The sequence below is a fragment of the Cryptomeria japonica genome, chromosome 2, assembly GCF_030272615.1.
Source record: "Cryptomeria japonica chromosome 2, Sugi_1.0, whole genome shotgun sequence".
Lineage (NCBI taxonomy): Eukaryota > Viridiplantae > Streptophyta > Pinopsida > Cupressales > Cupressaceae > Cryptomeria > Cryptomeria japonica.
In genome coordinates this window covers 636929335-636952745 of record NC_081406.1, presented here as the reverse complement: position 1 = coordinate 636952745, position 23411 = coordinate 636929335, and the positions used below count along the sequence as shown (strand labels likewise).

General features: G+C 36.4%; 1 protein-coding gene across 5 annotated transcripts in view; it reads right to left on the bottom strand.

Moving 5' to 3' along the window:
* Positions 1-23411, bottom strand: part of LOC131055489 (guanine nucleotide-binding protein alpha-1 subunit) — a 107814-nt gene that overhangs the window by 28488 nt on the left and 55915 nt on the right. For all 5 annotated transcript variants that reach the window (XM_057989982.2, XM_057989973.2, XM_057989971.2 and 2 more), the window contains 2 exons: positions 19086-19193; positions 9907-10008 (listed from right to left, as the gene is read on the bottom strand). In XM_057989982.2, the coding sequence (XP_057845965.1) occupies positions 9907-10008; positions 19086-19193 (210 nt within the window). The remainder of the gene's footprint in view (positions 1-9906; positions 10009-19085; positions 19194-23411) is intronic.

Below are 23411 nucleotides of genomic sequence, written 5' to 3'. Positions count from 1 at the left end.
TAAACATTTGCACAATCCTTAAGAAAAGGGTCACTTCTCAAAAACCCTTAAAGTCTTCAATAACCATTAAAGGCTTTATGTCTTCAAATGGTTAACCTCTAAAGTCTTCCAAACCATTGAAAGCTCTTACATAACCATTATGGTTAACTCAAACTCAACCCTGGGTTAGAGACTTTCTCTCTAACTTAACCATTCATTAACTCATGGATCTCTTCAAGCACTCATTGCTTTGACCATGGTTATCCATTGGACAAAAGGATTATCCAATAACTCAACCCTAACCTTACCCCCTAGTGTAACCACCATGTCTTCTCAGGCATTTAATGCCTCTTCTCTCTCCTCTCAAGCCATCTCATGTTGACAATTGTCACCATTTCATTGGTGACAATTGTAAACATGGATTGAAGATCATTCAATCCTAGCCCTTGTTAAATTACTCAATCTTAACCATCCAATTGCCCATTTCTTCTATAAAAAGGCCTCATTTCTCTCATTATTATGATCCAAGTTTCATGCATCCAAATTATAGTCTATTTCATCAAGCCTTGCCTCTCTTAATTGCAAATCATTATCTCAATCATTTAGAAGCATTTTAGTATAGCATTTTATCATATTTAACATATATCATGTTAGCATAGCTTGTTAGTTTCAATATCATAACTAATCTTTATCCTAGTAATTTCATCATACTCATATAGATCTTAATTGCATGTTGCATATTAGATCATTTTATCCATTATCACTCGTTCTTCGAGTTGTCATTCCAAAGGTTAGTTGCTCAATGATCTGAGAGCAACCATTGACTTGAGGAATCCTATGAGATAGAGAACAATGAGACACACTTTGAAAGATTAGCTTGTTTAACTAGTTTAGCTTAGTTAATCTTTATATCTAAAAGTTTCATTGGTGTGTTAGTTTCTTGTTCTTTTGATTAATCAACTGACACCACTATTCTGGCATACAGATTGTGTATATATTTTTTTTTAACCATCAACGTTTCGAATCACACTCTGTGATCCATCATCATGATGCAAGAGAGCTCAAGGTGTTGTAAGATAGATAGTTGCAAACCAAAGTTTCAATAAAAAGAAGGGGTGCACGAGGACCAAGGGAAACAAAAGGCCAATAAAATAACCAAAAATACAAAACCCCTCAAATATAAAATACAAACCTAAATAATACCCTACTCACTATATGAAAAGCCACCAAGTATAACAAACAAGAAATAGGATAATATTAAAACAAAACCAACATGAGAAGAAAGACCAAACTAAAAGCATCAGACATTAATACGAAAGAAAAAGAAAAACAATTATGAATATATATTAATGAAAAAGGACAGGAAATAATGAATAAAATTATATATATATATATATATATATATATATATATATATATATATATATATATATATATATATAAGCAAGTAGAAGAGGAACTTAAAAAATCCAAACAATAATCAACTAATATAAAAAATAAATAAGACACCAAAAAAAAAAATGTATATATAAATCAATCAATAAATGAGAAAATATGAGAGGGTGTGTGTGTGTAACAAAAAAATAGCTCACAAGAGACTAAAAATAATAAAAAATATCTTGAAAAAATAACTAAAAGAAAAGAGGCAAGAAAACCAAAACGAAAGAAATAAATAAATGTAAATATAAAATGAGGGAGAGATCAAAAATAACAAAATAAGCAATGGCAAAATAGAGGCCAATTAAAAATTTAAAAAACATGAAGATAAAGAGAGAGAGGGAGGTAAAAAATGAAATAAAAATACAAAAGATAAAAAATAAATAGACCAAAAACAATATAAAAAGAGATAGGGAAAAAACAAGAGGGCCAAGACAAAAGGTGGAAAAGAGGAGGGGAGGGCAACAGGGGACCACAACGAGAGTGGGGGGGATGAACTAGGGGGGAACCTGAATATGAGGACTTGAAGAGGGGGTAGTGAAGAGGAGAGGGGGAGACCAACTCAAGGCCAAAACTAAGAGACCATGAAAGAGAGGTCAAGGCGAGAAACGATGAAGGTTTTTAAGGATAGATAATAATGGGTGCCAAGAGAGGCTCAAGCTCCAACCTTCATCACGATTAAGGTTGGTTGGGTTATTATTGATTTCAATGGCCTCCTTGAGTTTCCTTTTATTATGTAAACACATAATTGGTAAAAAATGATTGTTGTATTAACAATGAGCAAATACACGCAATAAAAAGATTTATAAAGTGTACAAAACAGCAAGTTTCTAAAAAGAAACTGTGAATAAGATCAGAAAGATCTTATTAGAAATATTTACATAATATTACATAATTGAGCATTAAATAAATAATAAAGTATTATTCTAATACCCTCCCTTAATGCTCAATCTATCAACTACACCAATAGACCCCCAGAATTTTACAAACTTATCTGGACTGAGGGGCTTGGTGAGAATATCTACTAGCTGCTCCGTTGTAGGAACATACAACAACTGAATGGATCGGTCTTCAACCAACTGTTGAATGTAATGACAATGAAGCTCTACATGTTTGGTTCTTTCATGGAAGACTGAATTCTTGGCAAGTTTGAGAACTCCCTGATTGTCAGAGAACAAGGGAGTCGGACCTGCTTGCGATATTTGCATATCCGCAAGCATCCGACAAAGCCAAACTGCCTCACAAGCTGGCCTTAACTGCTCCCCGATATTCTACTTCTGTCGAGGAGAGAGCCACTGACTACTCCTTCTTAGTAGTCCAAGTGACTGCACCGGATCCCAAACTGAACACATATCCAGAGGTTGACTTCCTGTCATCAACCGAACCTGCCCAATTTGAATCTGTGAACCCACTAAGTCTAGGATCATGACTCCTAGTGTAAAGAAGTCCATAATCAGAGGTGCCTTTCACATAACGCAACACACGCTTCATTGCTACCCAATGATCAGCCTTGGGGGTTGTCATGAAGCATGAAATGTAGCTCACTGCAAAACTGAGATCAGGTCTAGTAGAAGTAAGATAGATGAGACTGCCCACTAGTTGCCTAAATTGTGGTTCATCTACAGGAGGAGAATCAGACTTGGCTGACAACTTCAAGCCAGTCTCCATAGGTGTGGAAGCAAGTTTGCAATCCTCCATTTGAAACTTGTCAAGCAAGTTCCTCGCATACTTAGACTGAGAAATAAAAATGCTACCATATGTCTGCCAAACCTCAACACCCAAACAATAATGGAGAAGCCCCAAATCTGTCATATCAAAATCCTGGCACAGATCCTGTTTGATTTCTGCAATCAAATGTGCTGAACTGCCAGTAATGATTAAGTCATCCACATAGACAACAAGAAAGAGAATATCATCACCAGAGTGATTGATATACAGATTACTGTCAGAAAGGCAACGCTCAAAACCATGAGCAACCAAGTACTGATCAATCTTAATGTACCACACTCGAGGTGCCTGTTTAAGTCCATAGAGTGCTTTAACAAGTCTACATACTTGATGTTCTTTGCTGGCAGCCTTGAAACCAAGAGGCTACGTCATGTAGACTTCTTCCTGCAATTCACCGTTGAGGAAGGCACTCTTAACATCCATCTGATAAACTTTCCATCGAAACTGAGCTGCAATATCGAGAAGAAGACGAATGGTACTCATCTTGGCAGTAGGAGCAAATGTCTCCTCATAATCAATGCCCTCCCGCTGTGTGAATCCTCGAACTTCGGAATCCCTTTTGCTTCAGTATAAGTCTGATGCTCATAAATGCTATGAATGTTGGCCATGAGAGAAAAGTTAACTGTATTTTGCTGCTTGTCCTTATTTCTGGAAGATCTACCCTCAATGAGCTCATCAGGACGAAGATCATTGATGGTCTTAGCCCACCACTTAGGCCGGAGAGTAGATGTGCCAACATCAGATGGAAGAGGAAGAACCAAAACTGGAGGTGGAAGAGGATCTAGAACAAGTGGAAGATTAGCATCATCCGGAGGAAATTTAGGTAGCGCATCATCAAATACAAACTTCGCATCATCCCTCCCATCAGGTGAACCAAATGGAAGACGAACACCTAAATCAGAAGCCTTCAAAGGTTGATCCTCAGAATTTTGCTCAAATGAGAAAAGCTGAAATGGTCCTCGATCTTCATCAAAGACAACATCGCAACTGAAGATGAGACGATCAGTGTCTACATCAATCAATTGGTAGGCCTTATGGTTGTCATTGTAACCTGTAAACATGAGCTTCTGACTCTTGGAATCCAACTTAGAGCACTTGGCATCTGGAATCCAAACATATGCAAGAGAGCCAAAAACTTTCAAATGGCTGATCCTGGGTTTACAACCAATCCAGGCTTCCTCAGGAGTCTTCCCTTTAACAGCATGAGTGGGAGACCTATTAAGGAGATAGACTACAGTAAACATTGCTTCTGCCCAATACTTCTTAGGAACATTTTTGTGTTCCAACATAGACCTAGTCATTTCTGTAACGGTGCGGTTACGACGTTCTACAACGTCATTCTGCTAAGGGGTGTATGGTGCGGTTAACTGGCGTTTTATGCCATGTGTATCATAGAAAGTGGAGAAAGCAGTAGAACAAAACTCCCCCCCATTCTCAAACCTAAGATTAATAATAGAACAACCAGGCTCTTTTTCTACCATGACCTTAAATTTCTGAAATATGGGAAACACATCTGATTTTTGTCTAAGAAAGTACACCCACATCTTACGACTATAATCATCAACAAAAAGTAAGAAATACCTGCACCTAGTAACAGAAGTAGTATTCATTGAACCACATACATCAGCGTGGACCAACTGCAGTACCTTAGAAGCTCGCCATGAGTCACCATCCTTGAACGATGTTCTGTGTTGTTTCCCAGCCTGACAAGCTTCACAAACTCGTTGATTCTGAGTTTGAATTTTAGGTAGGCCATGTGCTAAATCTTCCTGAACAAGCTGAGCAAGATAATGAATGTTCTGGTGACCATATTGTTGATGCCATAGACGGGAGATAGAGGAGGATTTTGCTACGAAGGCATGCTCAAGAGAATCACCTGTATCCACAAGTCTATAAAGACCATGATCCTCAATACCAACAACAACTGTAGTGTGTGTCGCATGATCAACAATAGAACACTTATGTGCACAGAAGATGACATCAAGCTGAGGAGAATGCCGCATAATCCGACTCACAGAGAGAAGGTTCAGTTCCATGCCAAGAACGTAGTACACATTGAGGAATATGAGATTCCTCCCACCAGATTGTATTTGAACGTTGCCCTTGACGACAACTATATACTCCTCACCTCCTCCAAAAATAACTGAATCAGTATAAGGAGAGAATTTTGTAAACCAATCACGCCTGTGAGTGAAATGCCAAGAAGCACCAGAATCAATATACCAAGCACAAGATTTCACATGGTCTGCATGTCTTTTAGCCACGAAGGCATAAAAGGCAGACTCTTTCTGCTCTGTGTGCTCGGCGATATTGGCTTTAGGCTAAGACCCTCCCTGCTTCTGTTGTTCGGAAGCTATCCGATCGCGACAATCCTTAATCAGATGGCCATATTTGTGACAATAATTGCATTGAACCTTCTTCTTTTTCAAGCCATCTTGTGACTGACTAGAGCCCTTCGACTGAGAGAACTGAGATGACTGAAATTTGCCTTTATCCTTGTGAAAGGATTTGGCTGCAAAGGCTTGCTCAAAGGAGAATGAAGTGGCACTGCTACCAAACTGTTGTTTCTAGCGATCCTGCTGCAAAGGTTTGGTGCATAACTCTGAAAATTTCAGATCAACATTCGTAGACGTAATGTTGAGAGTCTCTATGAAGTGCTCATAGGATTTTGGTAGACTTTTGAGGGTTATGACTACCATATCCTCTTACTCCATTTTCCGACCAATAGTGTCGAGCTGATCTCGAATGTCCTTAATCTTCGTGAGATGCTCCTGTAAGGACATGCGTTCATCCATCATGATCGAGAACAATTGGTTCTTCAAGAATAATGCAACTCCTTTAGATGCTTCCAAATTTCTGAGGCTAATTGACCAGAAGGAATCTGAGGTAGCTGGTCATCTGTGACAAAGAGCTTGAGAAGCATGACAGCTTCCCTATTGTAGTCATCAAATTTGTCTTGATCGGCTCCAGCTGTAGGAGGAGATTCTTTTCCCAAGACAAGATCATCTAGGCGGCGATATTCGAAGATTGTCAGCATATGCTACTTCCAGGTGTTATAATTTTTGCCATTGAATCGCTAACTGCCTTCCAACATCAAGTTGGTCAATGATGCTATCTTGCATGTTTCCCAATGCACAGAAAACGAAAAATCAAAGAAGAGGCAATATTACGGAATGCAAATCCCAATGCAGAAAACAGAGGCAGATACAAGTATAGACTTCAAAAAACAGATGAAGTATGGTTGACACAGATTTCGAGAAAAAAATCGACTGACCCAAAAAAATTCAAAGACAACCCAAAAATCCTTGCGAAAAACCCAAAAAGAATCTGAAATCAGAATTGCAATCCACGAGCACGAAATTCGAGGCACAGAAAACGATGCACCCACAAAATTTTGAAAACAATCCAGTTGAGCTCTCGAAAAACCCACCAAGAATTTGCAATCAGAAAAAAAAATCGACTTGATCTGAAGGGTAAAAACCTAATCGAAAATGCAGATTTACGTCCAAAAATGGCAAAAAAAATTGCAGGCGGGAAAAAATCGCGTTGCGTAGGCAGAAGACTCAGAAATCCCAAGTCACTGGATGAAAGGTCGGAAAATCACATGCGAATAAACACATAGGTCGCCACGAACAAAAGACGCGGGCAGCAAAATAAGTAACACTAAGAAAGTGTGGGTTTGCAGGTTCGAAACCTAAGACACGAAACCCCACAAAAAATCCGACCTTTACACACAAATCCAACCTTGTAAATTTTCTAGGCCAGGAGCAAAATTTAGGAAAAAAAAAAAAATCGAAATCACCAAGCTCTAATACCATATTATGTAAACACATAATTGGTAAAAAATGATTGTTGTATTAACAATGAGCAAATACGCTCAATAAAAAGATTTACAAAATGTACAAAACAACAAGTTTCTAAAAAGAAACTGCGAATAAGATCAAAAAGATCTTATTAGAAATATTTACATAATACTACATAATTGAGCATTAAATAAATAATAAAGTATTATTCTAATACCTTTCAAAAAAGTTGTCCACCTTAAACACAATTTGAGTGTCTTCTAGACAGATGTGGTGCTTAGTGGAAGAGGAATGCTCCGCTAAAGCCGATTTAAGAATACGTTCATGTTTGATGTCAGCACCATGCTCTTTGATTCTGGTGTTAAAGGAGTGCCCTGTTTCACCTATGTAGGGGGTTCCACAGGAGCAAACAACCTTATAGTCTCCAGATTCTAAGAAGACATGCCTAGAGTCTTTAAGAGGGGGGATGCAATTATGTAAGGTGGACAAGGATTTGACCTTTTTGGAGCAAAAATTTTGAGATCTTGTGGGAAATGCCTTCAACATAAGGAAGGGAAACAACCAGGAGTGTTGCAAGTTGAGAAGAGTGAGGATTGGAAATGGAATAGAAGAGAGATTTGGCTTTGGTAGAAAGCTCTAGAAATTTGCTTGTCAGTATGGCCATTCCACTTAAAGACTTGTCGAAGATGGGAAAGCTCCTTGTTTAAGTTATCACCATCACAAATTCGAGGGGCTCTCAAGGCTAGGGTTTTAAGGATGCCAACTTTTTGGCTAGGATGGTGGTGAGAAGAGGCATGAAGGTAATGGTCAATGGGGGTGGCCTTGTGAAACACACTACGTCCAAGGGAGCCATTACGTTTTTTAAGTATTAGAACATCCAGGAAAGGTAAATTGTAGAGTTGTTGGCTTGTTGATTGAAGAACAATATCAACATATCTTTTGGACACCTTGTGCAGTCCACTCACTAAATCTTATGCTACAAAAGATTGGGAATAAAATTTACTGGATCCAAGAGGTGTACGTAAAGGCTAAAATAATCCAGATGTATCACCGATCACCACATGTCTCAAGGAATTTTTAGATCAATTACAAAATTGGAGCTATTGAAAGTAAGTAAAGTAGCATAAAATTTTGCATTTTTTGGTTTTCATAATTTGATTGTATATTCTAATTCTTCTTTAAATTTTGTTTTTTATTTTTATTTTTAATCATTTTGGCTTTAATTTCTATTATAACTTGCACAAACCCATTTCGCCTCTAACACAATCATCTTGAGAAAACTATGAAAGTTAGAGAGGCACTTTCTAATATGGTGATCAACCAAAATTGGTCTATATGGAAGCAAAGCAGCAGCGAGTAGGCAACAAGAATTAAGCTAAGGATATTAGATGACTCATTGTGGGATCATGCAGAGTATATCCTTAGTTTCAGCAAGCCCATTATGAGCATGATTTGCTATACTGACATGGACATGCCTTAAATTGGAGAGGTGTATGATGGCATCGACTCAATGCTTGAGAAGATGAAGTGCATCATAGGCGCAAGAGAACAAGACCCTAAAAAGGCTTTCTTCAAACAAGTGCATGCAATTGTTGAAGAAAAATGCAACAAGACGACCACTCCATTACATCTTCTTGGCTATGCATTGACTCCAAAATACTGCAGCAATCAGTTTCTTAATATGCCAAGCATGCTTGCCCCATATAGAGATTTTGAAGTGTCTGAAGGGTACAAGGTAGCATTCCTTAGACTCTTCCCTGATGATGAATTGTGAGATGCAATTATGAATAAGTTCAAAGATTTTGTGCACTCAAATGGTCAAAATGTTGAGGCTTATCATGATAGGTTTAAGAAGGATGCTCATAGTTGGTGGTACTTCCATGGCCAATACTTCCAAAACCTGCAGCCTCTCACAATCAAAATTTTACAGTCAAAATTTTTATCACAAGTTTAACAATTAATGAATATTTATTTTTTAGTATTTAAAGTTTTATTTATAATTTTTTTTTTCAAATTGAAAATTCTAGAAATAAAATTATGAATGTATAACTTTAATTGTTTACCTTGTCTTCATAGGTTACTAGTTCATCTGCATAAAAAAGAAAGTGGAGCACATATTCTTTCATCCACTCAATAAAGCTCAATAAATTGCACTCGAATAGAACAGAGAACTTAGTATATGTGCATTCTAAATTGTGTCTCCTTTCATACAAACAACATGACTACAAGCAAGGGGAGACGAAGATGTAGGATATAGAGCTAGACCATACTGACTAGGATGCTTCCACTTCTCAGTATATTGCATTTAAGACTCTAAAAGCGAGAACACTATTATTGCAAGTGCAACTGCAAGAGGCACTAGCATTGCTTGTGTTTCATCTAATGTTCCTACATCATCTAATGTTCCTACATCATCTAATGTCAATGATGAAGATGATGATATTGATGATTTAGAGAATCCATTTGATGATCAAAACTTAAAAGTTTCATTTGTTGAAACAATGAAACTTGAACTCAATATTTTTTTGTACTAACGTACCAAAACCAAAAAAAACATTTGCTGTACCAGCAAACCAGATCCCTAAAATTAAACCTGAACAAACAATTTATCATTTTTTTTTATTCTATCTTTATGCCTGTTTTCTCATCCACACTGCATTTGTCTCAAGATGTAAATCTAAAACCTGGAACTATGAAGACTTTTCTTCAATAAAAATTAGAATAAAGAAAATGAAAAACAAAAGGCCAATAAACTTATAGCATATGAATTCTAGACTTATTTTCATTTTCAGTTGCTACAATGTACAAGATGTTAGAATAAAGAAAGCAAAAGAAACAAAGTCCAAGTTCTAGCATAAAAAAAAAGATATCTCAAACAGCGGTTGATAATTGCAATGTTGACAACAGTATCTATTCCAAATCCAAAGTGAAGAAACTTTCCATAATAATATGTTACTACCTGTGTTGGCACATAGTCTGATTGAACCAAGCGGTGAATATTCTCCATAAAATATTCAGTGCAATCAGGAACTTGAAGTTCATTTGCTCTCAGGTATGTTTCCTGTAAATAAAAAAATATATTAACTCTCAAAAGCTTCTAAAACAAACATCAAAAGGAGAATATTAAATTACACTATTAATACAGAAAACTTCTAACTAATTTACCTAGTCTATATTTTTAAAAGCAAGCTAACCTACGTGGATTTACCTTGAGAATGAATACAAAGGGTTGGTTCACAGGTTGATCTGTCTGACAGTAGTCTCTTGATTTGGTCATATGTGAACAAAAGAAATAAAACACCTCAATTCTATTGATCCAAGCTCTTAAGAATTGTTTATAAGAGAATATTTGGTAGGAATGATGGAAGCTCGGAAATATGTCAAAGAGAGAGTGCTTTCAGAAAATATTGTATTTATAATATTGATGGATGTCTTCCAAATATCAAGTCAAATATAGGGTGGGAATCTCCTCTGCAAGCAGCCATGAAAATTGTATACTTGAGCTCAAATGCACCAATTTACAGATTCACAGTCAATTTGTACCTTAATATGGATGCGAAGAATTGGTTGTTCAACTAATGGAGAAATAAATGTGAGACTGAGATACTTCTGTGCACTAAAGGATATTAAAGGTGAAGTTGACCATATAGGCCTCAACATATCCAGCACATATAGGTGAATGAGATGCCAGTTGTGACAAGAGGTAGAGTTTTTTCATTTTATCTTTAATAGCGTTTGAGTGTCCAAAACTTTTTCACCTCATGATAAAGAACAGGTAAACTGAACCTCTGTAAGTTCTTTCAAGTTTCAAAAATGGAGATCAGGTGTTGAAGTTCCTTTCCTACCAAGTTAGGCTTGTATATAAAGTATCAGAATCCACTAATAGAAACTTATATAAGTTGCCATAAGGATCGGACAGCACCCCACTCAGAGAAGATATTTTGTCTGAATGCCAACACTGCTATTAATATGACTATCTTTTATGTGCATGTCCACATATAGATGGAAGACAAATAAAGGGGCAACGGACTCAAAAATCAAACAGCCAAACACACAAGACCTAAATTCACAAAGGGGGAAAGCTCAAGAGATGAAGACACCCAATTCTCACCGATTAGGAGCACTGAAAGACACCAACTAGGAAAAGCAGGTGAGCAAGCTAACAGCAACATTTTATTAATATAGATATGAGATTTTTTGCAATGCATAGTTTTGTGAAAAATATGTGATGTCCCTTTCCACAAAGTAGTCCAGAGTGACTAATTAGCCTATTTAATTCCAAAAAAGAGTAATATTATTTAATTAATTTAATATACCTTATAAAGTAACTTAAGTGAAATATTGAAGGAAATTAAGAAAGTCACTTTAATTCTCAGGTTCAATTAAAATATTAAAAGGAGCAGGAAATTGAAAAGTTCTTCTGGCTGTTTCTGCGGATTGTTATAAAAAGGACATTTCAAGGCTCATTTGGACATGCTTGGATTTATTTTCTCCCGGATGGATTTTGGGAAAACTTCTTTGGAGCTGGATAACCAAGGATGTAAACCCTAAGGGTAACTAGATTCAGTAGTGAGACTAATCTACCCTACCAATTTGTTGGAGAGATTATTCAAATTTCTCATAGTGCTTTAAAGTTTAAAGTGATTGAAGTATTAGACATTTTGTCATTGATGTCAAGTGGTTTTTGTCAAGCTTGTGCTATTCAAGCTAGAGGATTACTCAAAGTAATATTGGATTGAGTTTGAAGTGCTTTTCGAGCTACTGTTTATTCATTAGATCTTTTCAATTTTGGTTAAGCTGCTTGTCCTACTTGACCTGCTTCAGCTCCTTGCCCACTTGCTCCAGCCGCTTGCTTGGTTGATCGAGGTGCTTGGTTGACTGCTTGAGGTGTCTGGCTGTCAGTTTCAGCTAGTTGTGTGCCTACTTGTCAACATGACAACTTCTAAGTCAGAATTGTTGCCATGTCACTGTTTGTGTCTGTGTGGACCAATTTAATATATTTTCATCCTATGTATTCTCTTAGGTTTCTAAAAGGCATCAGATTTTGATTGGTTCGTGGGCATGAATATCATTTGAGCAATATGTAACGCCTTACCAAGTTTAGCATTGTTTTCTAACAAGGCAGCTATTTTCAGTTCGTGGTCCTCATAAATAAAGATGTTGCCAAAATGGAATGTGCATTGGTGGTGCAGAGAATTAAACTTTCATTTATTTTTTTGTGCTGTCGGGTGTAATTGGGGGAATCTTTGCAGAGGTTTCTGAATCGTTTTGTTTTTTAAAAACAGTTATTGATTTCTAGTATCGTATGTTTTGAGATTGCTTGGGAAGCTCATTTTTTAACTGTCGTTTTTTTGGTGAAAGAAATAAACTGACTGAGCAGCAGGTGCAATATTTATTAAAACTGACTGAGCGGCAGGTGATGGGTGTGCAGCATTTCTTCTGGGAGTGGTGTGTGGGCTTTTTTAGAGATGGAGTTGGTTCAAATTGATGTGTGGGTGTGCATGTATGTTGGAAGATGAGGGTCGTGGAATTTCATTGGTGTGCGTTGTCTTTCTGATATATATCTTTTGAGTTGAGCTATATAAAATATACATACAACTGCTATACCTGGGTGATATTATGTTTTTGTGAAGTATAGCTAGAGTTTATCTGAGCTGCATATGAGCCAGGACTGATGTGTAGACACAATAACTTCTTTGGCTGTAACTGGGGGGTATTTTTGTGGAAGAAGTTTTTGTGGAGGGCATGAAAAAACATTTCAGTTGAGTTCGTGATTTATGGAAGAAATGTTTTTTTTTTAAAAACAGCTGTGCTCATTAACAGATTTTTTTTGGGGGGGTGTCTGCTTCTAAGTGTTTATTCATTAAAAACAAGCTATCGTGGGTGGACTGTGTGGTATGCACTAAAAACTGTTGTGGTGTGGAATATAGCTGCCTGTAGCCTCATGTTTGAGGTGTGTGAATTAAGGTTTTGGCTGGGAGTTTTTGTTTTGAGGTTGTGAAAAGAAATCTTGTTGTCTCCTTTGACTGCAGCTGTGCATGAGTTTATGAGTCGCAGCATATTCAGTTTGGAGAAGTGCATATACAGGTTGGAGAAGTGCATGCTGTGTTATCGTGGTCAGTGAAGGAGCTGAGATACAATCTCTGCTTTGTTCAGATTACAGCTTAAAGAAGTGCACTGTTAATATTGCTATGCAGAACATTTAGGATATCTCAATGTGCTTTATATTTAAGAATTTTATGCATTGTTTGCCTCGGATAGAAGGATTCCTTGTATTCAAAAAAACAATATTGAATCTTGATTTTGAACACACTTAGGAGCTAGTGTTTCAGCAGAGAGGAGAGTTGGTGCTATTTGACGTTGGTGCCTCATTTGGTGGAATAGGTACTTCTTTAGTGCAGTTTCTATGTGAGTTGGTACTCACTGCAATAGAGCTAGGTTGGTGCCACCCGTGAGTTTGTGCTCACTTTCTGTATCTTTGAGTTGGTGCTCTTTAATAAAAAAAAAAATTGATGACGTGATTTTTTACCCAAAAGGGTTTTCCACGAGAAGTCTTGGTGTTCATATTGATTATTCTCTTTATGCTTTATAAGATTTTAGGCATTCATAGTTTTGAAAATTTAAAATACTGATTCACCCCCTCCCCCACCCCTCTTAGTATTTCCTATGTGCTTCTCATGAAGTTCGTAAAATTTGTAAAGTCTGTTGCATAAACAAATTTTCAAGGACTTTGAAGATTATTTCTATGATTGTTTTGGAGGCTGTTCATATTTTTTCTTATTGCTGGTAGTGGGTCCTGCAAAGACTTGAGAGTGGAGTAATATTAACATATTCTAAGTTGTATTTGCTGGGCGTATGATTGGAGCAGGACAAATACATATTACATGGTGGTGTGAGGGTTTGCTCTGCTTCATTGGGCGATCGGTTTAAGCCGACTCTGCCATATTTGAAGGGCCGACCCTCTAAAAGTGTCTCTCATTGCTACGTGGAGTTTATCCTCCTCCTTGCTGTTTGTGGGAACCTCTACTTAGCCTCTGCTGCAGATTTGACTATGAATAGTTATCTTGGTAAAGACATGAAGGGATAAAGTGAGGCCGTGGTGCATTCTGGGCCACTTGGACAGAAGTTTCATCAGCGCTGGGTACTTGGACTGAACATGGTCTTTGTCTGAATACAGCAATGTTAATACTTCATATTCCAGTCTGGTTTATACCAATGAAGCAATAGTCTGCAAAAAATCGCGATTATACCCGATTAATCCTGAATCCTGGAGCTAGCCAATTTATTCCCCGAAAAAATCCCGATTCATTAAAAATTGTTGACCAAGCATTGACCCAATTTTCATAGATTTTTTGCATTTAAAACACATTAAAATCATGTTAAAAACCCCAAAAATGCAAAAAAGTGAAAAAATCATTGTAAAAACTTGCAAAACCCTAGAAAAAAGCATGAAATTACTGAATTGCTTAGATATAGGGTTGGCCTGAGACAAAATCAGAGTCAATGTGGAATCAATGTTGAAAAAGTTTGTTATTTTGTCCATTTTCGGGGGGTTCATCATTCCTCACACTTGTTCAAACCCACGAGCTCAACAACCCAACAAAGGTAGAAAGCCCACGAGCTCAATGGCCCAGTAGGGGTTTGAACCTTGGTGGCTACCTCACCAATGAAGTTTTTCTACCACAACACTAAACGTTCAAAGACATTTCATATATGTAGATATAGATATATGATTTTTAATTTATAATTGATATAGTTAATTTTTGCTTAAACAAAGACATACAATTCATTATGTGAGCAATATATCTAAAGTGTTCCATGAAATAAATCTGAATGACAACAAACAAGCTTACATAGTTGTAATATAAGAGCCTCCAGCACACAATCATTAAAATTTGTCTCTACCTAAAATAGTAGTTGCAAGCTAGGTATTGCCAAAACCAATGGCTTGCTAATGTTTTACTTCAGCTAAACAAATGCCTTTTGTTGAATTCTACCCCATATAAAAGACTTAGCAATTGCCATTAGGGAATATAAAGCATTGCAACTATGGAATATGATTTGATAAGCTTTCTCAAATATTGAACTACCCCTAGAAAACTCCTTGCCTCAATCACAATGAAAGTCTTGGATCACTTCAAAATGGTTTCTACTTTTACTAAATTCCTAACGATTGTTGGATCTTTGTCTGATAAATTTTGATCTCAGCTACTTCATGGACTTAGCTAATCTTTGATTTCAGACTTAGACAACTATTTGGTGTATTTGGTGACTGCCCTTTTGAAAAGTTAAATGAATATTTGCCTATGTAATCAACAATATGAATATAAACAACAAAAATCTATTTTCTACAATTCATGGGTTAAACTCCTTGTCTCAATCACAATGAAAGTCTTGGATCACTTCAAAATGGCTTCTACTTTTACTAAATTCCTAGCAATAGTTGGATCTCTGTCTGATAAATTTTGATCCCAGCTACTTCATAGACTTAGCTAATACCCCTAGAAAACTCCTTGCCTCAATCACAATGAAAGTCTTGGATCACTTCAAAATGGCTTCCACTTTTACTAGATTCCTAACAATAGTTGTATCTCAGTCTGATAAATTTTGATCTTAGCTACTTCATAGACTTAGCTAATCTTTGATCTCGGACTTAGACAGCTATTTGGTGTATTTGGTGGCTGCCCTTTTAAAAAGTTAAATGAATATTTGCCTATGTAATCAGCATCATGAATATAAACAACAAAATCTATTTTCTACAATTCATTGGTTAAACTCTATTTTATTTACTCTCTATATCTCTATGCTATGGAACTATAAATTTTTACAATTTTTTAAAATCCAATTTCTTACCCATTTTTTCAAAAAATCTTATACTTTTGGTTTGCCGATTTTTTCGCCAAATGATTTTTGTTACTATGATAAAAAGCATTGCAATTGTGGAATATGATTTGGTAACCTTTCTAAAATATTGAATTAACCCTACAAAACTCCTTGCCTCAATCGCAATGAAATTCTTGGATCACTTCAAAATGACTTTTACTTTTACTATTTGTCTGTTAACTTTTGATCTCAGTTACTTCATAGACTGTTAATATTTGATCTGACTTAGACAACTATTTGGTGTATTTGGTGACTGTCCTCTTAAAAAGTTAACTGATTATTTGCCTATGTAATCAGTAATATGAATATAAACAACAAAAAATTATTACCATGTACAGGGGTACAAAGAGGACTAAGGCTTCCAAATAATATATCAGCAGTTGTTATATGATTCTGTGTAAATTTCTGAGAAAGATGAAGTGTAATTTCAAACTGTCGTAAATATTGAAAGCAAATAGATAAATTCATTTCAGTTCTATGCAAACTTGCCACTGTCAATTAAAAGGGTCAGGTATATTTAACTTATCTCTGTATTTTTCTATGCAAAGTCTGTATTGCATTTCAAGGAAATAAATACCCATTCGCTATTTCTTTCAACATTTTGTGGGCCACTGTGAAAAATTATATGAAATCAGAAACCTGCCAATACAAAACAAATAGATATGTGTTGGGGCATTCTAAAGGCTTATTTGGGACCCTGGTATCAACAAGGTGGTCTAAGATTGCTTGTGATTAAGCAATTTCCAAGGAAGGGAGACTGTAATAACCCCATCCAAACTCTAAAACCAATCAATCAAGGGAGATATCATAGTCCAAAGGCATCGCAAGCCTAGGATGTCTCATGTATAATTCAGTTAGAAATAAGCCTATCATGCCAAGAAGAAAATAGTAAGTTCAATCAAATGTTAATTAGTTCATCAATGATATTGTTCGTAAAGGATCTGATTAGGAGAAAGACATAATTAATTAGGTTGTTTGCAAAAGTCATGGTTGAGGGAGATACAACTACTTACATCATGCCCATTCGATGGGTATAAGAGGAGGATCGTGGATTCTCAAGGAGGTAGAATTGTTTTTCTATATATTTACTTCAGACTACAAGCAATCAAGAGAGCCATAGCATAGCCAAGTAAAGGTGATATTTACCCACCCATCTACAAGGCTAAGATGCATGAATAGAGAGCAAACCAAGCAGAGACACCATCAAGAGAACATCGCAGGAGTTTAAAGATTTATTCAGGGACAGCAACCAGATAGAGGCATAGCATCTCATACAGGGAATCACATGATTGCACAGGGGTGATTCAGTAAAAGCAACTCATACATATTTACCATTATTTCATACAAACAGATCAACAATGCTCATATCGCATGGTTATAAGACATACTTCAGGAACGACGATCAGATCCTTGTAAAGATCAAATATTCCATTATTCTGTATATATTTCAATAACTCAATAAATCATAAAATTTACCATTAAGCAGAACTCTTGTCCGATAATTGGAATCTAAATCAGAGATCAGATTAGACCTCTCTTAGAACAGAATATTAATACTTATAAGTTATATCAGACTTTCTGGCATAGTTATATCAACTGTCTACTGGTTGATGATTCATTACTTAAGCACATGTTAATCTAATTAGAGTTATTCTTGAAGTATCTAAGCATTGCAGAATTATTATATATATCCCTCAACTATACCATTCTAAGTGAGACCTTAAAACTACAATCATAATTGATTCAATATTTGGCAAAGTTCGAAGTGGTTCTACAAGGGACATTAAAAGGCCATATTCACAGGCTGTGGGCAGGACCCTGCCATAACCCACAAGGGACCAAACCCAGACCCGAACTCAGGTTTTGAGCCGAACTGAGACTCGAGGCTTCCTAAGGGTGAGCCAATATCACAGGTCAAAAAAGAATAGAGGAGAAACAATGAAACCAAAGATGTGGGAGATGAGGGAACTACTATTGAAAACAAATTTCACAATTCTTAAACCACCACCATGGGTAAACAAGTGAATAAACTAAAACTCTTCTTTTAAAAAGAAAAGTAGTTTATCAAGTTTCATCCAAGTGTGGTGCTCGAGACTATGGGTTCATCCAAGTATCTCAAACATAACAAGGGATGACCACTAGGTGTACCTAGGAGAGACTAGACAATACTCATTCCTAATCTAATTTAGTGCTATATAAAACTTAAAAGAGAAACAAATAGGGAATCAGACAATAGGAACAAAGAAATTTAAGTGTAACTTAAAGATTATGATAAATAGAGATGTTCGGCAAAGGTAGATGCATGCATTACAATTCCTCAAAATCATGACTTCAAAAGGATAGGAAAAATTTCAAATGTACATTGGTCTCTAAATGCCAAAATCAAACAATTCAAGTAGTAACAACATCTAGATGCTAGAGAAAAAAGTGCGTGATTGAGAATCAAATTACAAATAACCACATGTTAAGCAAATGGAGATTTGAAGACAAAATTAAAGGTTGATACAAAGAAGAAAGAGGCCTAAAATGATGTTGTGGCCATTATTACAAAAATTTACAACATGCCTAGTGACACCTCTTCAGAGGTGAAGGAGGTCGTGATAAAAAAAGTTCCATATGTGAGACGGTCATTTAAAATTATGAGACAAGGTTTTGGGTTAACTGCGTCGAAAGTTTTCCAATCATATTACTTCACTACATGGAGGTGCCCAATAAAACCCTCCCATGAGAAGCTTGTCTTGTGCCTTTTATGTCTGATCAGCACTGTTGTATTCAGTCAAGTTTCTTTGCATATGCTTTTATGCATAAAATGATCAAGATATGGATTAGTCAAAAAGTTCGGTTATAACTTATAGCTGGTTAACATTCAATCTGCCCCCCTCAATTTATTTAACACTACTGTGACTGGAATTATGCTTAAGACCTTAAGTAAATTTATTCTGAGTAATCTATACCATATGAAGATTTAAGTATATCTTGTTAGACCAATTGTTTTAATGCATATTATCCGCATCACATGTACCGTTCTTATTTGTTCAGTCTACTCGTAAGGTTAAACAGGAAACTAAACTTCCTCACTTTTTGATTTAAGTAAGAAATACAGAAAAAATAAGTAGTTATAATACTTTGGCAAAATCCTGTAAGTAGGGATTGTTGAGTTCTATAATTTATTTACCATAAGGCTCAGAGATCAAGAATAATAAACCATGAGAGAGCTTCATAGAAACATTCCTTCTTTAGAAAGGATAGAGTTACCTGAATAGCATTATCATTCCATAGTGCTTCAATGTCCTGTGCTAATTTCTCAGTTAGAAGAGGGTAATCAGACCTTCCTCCTATATCAGACAACATCTCTCCAATATCCTGTCATAAGCATTAAAATAAGAAGGTGCAAATTGTGCAACTCAAAAGATAATAGCTTGCTGGGATTCTTATTCAGTGTTGCTTTTGCTGGCTTAGGATAAAGTATAAACAATATAATATCATTACGGTTGTGTTTGAATATATGTTCTTCCTGCTGGTTCTACCATGTAGCATTGTGCAAAATAGCTACAATGAAAGAAAACAAAATACCTCAGTTGGCAAGCACTACAAACAGTTATTTCTGTAGAACATCCAGGTTGGATTTATACATATTCTATGTTCTAAATGAATGGAAAACAGAGTTGAAATTTTTGTTCTTGCCAAAAATGTAAACGAATATATTTGGTAACTTAATCTCATATACACAGCATAGCACTAAGTACAACTCCAACATTAATTTCTTTTAACAAGATAAATTTCTTGCAAACAGCTGGCTTTAACACTTTTCAACAACTATCAACTCACATATACCAAAACTGAATGACTCACAAGTATAAATTTTAAGATGATGCATCAAAATGTGATGTAAGCATTCCAAGAAACAAATAGCTACAGATCTAGTAGGGGAAAATTTGAATAACCAAGGCTTTTCAACACCTCACCCATATAGAGGCAAACAAAGTAATGTGGCAAAAGATGCAGTGAGCAATACAGCAATAGTGAACGGCCCGTTCATGGGCATAGACAGGATGATCTGACATGCTGTAATTCTCTGGAGAAGTTAAGAGAAGAATGGATCCCACAAGAGGAAGGGTGGATCAAGGCAAACTTTGATGGTGCATCCAAAGGTAATCCGGGTGAGTCTAGTGCAGGAGTGGTGTTTAGGGAGTGGAAGAGCAACATCGTTGCACGGGGTGCTAAGCGATTGGATAAGGGCACAAACAATGCCGCTGAGGTGCAAGCAGCATCTTTAGCAATTGAGTGGGGGATGAAACTTGGTTTCCAAAAACTACACCTGGAAGGCGATTCATTGATTATTGTCAATGCAATCATTAAAGGGGAAATGCAAAGCCTGGATGCTAAACAAGTTTGTTCGGAAAATAATTCATGACATGAAATTTTTCAAAAAATTCAAGATACCCATGTGCAAAGAGAGGGAAATAAAGAAGCGGACGTACTGTCTAAATGGTCAAGCAAATTTAACGATGAACAAGATTTCCAGCTGGAACATATTCGAAATCTTCTCATTGATGACATGGATGGTGAAGTAGTTGATGGCAACCCCGAAAAATTTGGGGGATCGGAGTGATAGATGTAAGACTTGCTAATAAATATGACTATGAAATGTTGTTAATACCGGTTTGTGTGGAAGGTTGATATAATATGATATACTCTGACAACGCATTTACAAATTGTAGCGATGAAACAGGTTTTTGGTGGCGGTGAGGGATGGCTTACAACGTAAGGAATGAATGATAATCAATTTGATGTAAGGAATAAGTGGGGGAGATTATTTATTATGCTTTAGTGGCATTTTAGCTCTTAGTTGCCAAAGAGCTGTTTTTAGGAAGTGGAGGTGGCGGCACTATAGATTTGTGTTAATGGAGACAAATTTTACATTCAAAACGCAGAAGAAGCTTGTGCCTTTTGTGGAAAAAGGCCTCAAATAGACGATTACAAGGGCTCTTTCTCTACAAAGATGAGCGATTGTTGTAGGCGATGAAGCTAATGCTAAGTGAGAACATTGTACACATTAGTCATAGATATCGAACCAATATGTATATTTACTTGTTGATTGCAGCGTGGGGGCTAGAATTTGAAGACACAATTGATAAGGTCCGGCAAATTCTAAAAGAGCTTATTGCAGAAGACTATTTGGATGGATTGGAGTCATTCCTTGAATGGACCGTCCCGGGGGTTGGAATTGAGGTATCTGAAGGTGTTGTGGAGCAGGGAAACCCCATTCCTTTTGTGCGTAGGCCAGAGGATCAAGTTAAGGAAAGATGCAGAGCAGCAGCCTGGCAAGGATGGGAAGCCTTCAAGACATTTGTTGGGTTGAGGAAGCTCTTCAGGCGGCACATGAGCTGTCAAGGGCGGGGTTGGGACCGAAGCTACGACCGCGGGCTCGTACAGAGGAAGCGCAGCAAATACTAGACAAGTTCAATGAGGAGAACCTACATGAGAGATAGTTCTTAGTTCATATTTCTAGATTGCTAGTTGAGAGTAGGAGTTGTTAGGTGATAGATTTTTTGTTACGTTAGATGTGTGGGTTAATGGCTGCCCGATAGACTAATATTTTGTGCGTCCTCGATTTTGTAGTGTTAATCAGTGGGATCTGTGATGTATATGGTTTTGTTGATTGCTGGTTTTATGAACACTGTATTCTCTTATTTTGTTTATCAATACAATCAAAAATTATTACCGACCAAAAAAAAATAAAGCAATAGTGAACATAAATATTTTTAATATTCCACAGCGTTTTCCATGATTCAATGTATGATGAAAACATGCAATAGGGTAAAATTTACAGTTAAAAGTTTCAAAGCTAGAAACAAATAGCAAGCCCAAAACATGACCACCAATCTAACATATGGTCATTCACTGCACATAATTTAGAGGTACATTTAGACCCCAAATGACATTGCTCGACTCCCTGCATGATAAAAGACACTAAAACAACAATAGTTCAGATATTATTGAGGAATGAAACTCTCAACACAGATATGCATCTTTGCTTAGACCAAGCTTTTATTATTTCAGAACAAGCTTATATTAATAATAATCACTAGACAAGGTAACCCACAAATTGTAAGTAATGTTAGTACCTGAAAGTGGAATAGGATGTTTACACATTAACCGACAAACATATACCCCAAAATTTGCATCTGGACCAGTAAAGTATTTAGTGCAATATTGTCCTATTCGCCTTGCATTGCAATTTGTAATGTCCCCACTTTCCTAGTAGATCACTCAAATATAGAGGTTCACCTATTAGCCATTTCTGCGGGTGAATTCAGTGAATAGGAGATGCTAGCGATGGCACATGGTGGTCTACACTTGGCATTTGGGGGCTTGATATTGTTATTATTTGATATTATAATGTTATTAAAATATAAAGTTAGAAAAAGAATTAATTAAAGTGACTTTATGAAATAAAGTGCAAAGTTGAATTAAGTTATTAAAAAGGACACCATGGCATATTTTCCTAAGCATAAAGTGTTTTTAAAAGATGGGGCCAAGTCAATGAATTATAAGCCCTTCAACTTGAGCGATTTGGCAAGGAGTTTATTTCATTTAATAAATTTCATTAAATTAAAACATGAGAACCCAAAAATGTGCGATTGGGATTGGGAAGTAATAAAGCAATGTGTGGGGCTCCATTTTGGCATCTTTGAATCATTTTACAATCAACTTCTCGGGAATTGAGCTCTGCAAATGGATTTCAGCAGCAAACAAGCCTCCTTGGAACGAAAACTCCTTGGGGATCAATGAATTGGATGTCAACCCAATTCATAATTGAGGGGAATTCATACAAGATTCATGTTTGTGCTTCAATTGAGAGTTATATCAGCAAATTCAAAACTTTATCAGCAGATTCAGACTTTGTATTGCAAATTCAAGAGGATTTGGAGACCCCCAAAGGTAGCCGTACCATTTCTTGAGCCAGTTGTACCTCCTCCTTGCTGGTCGTATCACTTGCAGCTCTTTGGCTTCATCATTTGAGTCGTACAACTCAGAGGGAAGCTGGAAATTGTTACAATCTTCATTGTCTTCACTTTCCTACAGGGGTTTGGTGCATTCTACAGGCTACAAATGTCAATCGGGGTCCAAATCAAGGATACTTTGAGGAGAACTTAGGAAATTCAATAATCTTGCCTGGAGGCCAGGCACATTCCTTAGAAATTTCAGTATATTTGTTTTTAGTAATTATTGTTGATGCAAATAAACTCCTTTGGAGTCATTAGACGTCTTTGAGCGCTCACCCATTGTCACTTATTGAAGATTAATCAATAAATTCCATCTTCTGGCTAGGCGTTGGACTCCTAGTATGTTCGTTATGCCTTGATGGAATAGTTTCCTAAATTCTGGAAGTTATTATGTTTCTGTCATAACAAATCAGAACTCTGAAGTTTAATTCAGTCAATTGTATTCTTGCAATTTTCTTTCCAAGTATCAGTTTATTGGCATTTGATTATGGAAAAACACTATGCAAACTATTGAAAACAAACTCAATCAAAAAACCATCAGCAAAACAGTTATAAAACATCATTACAGCAG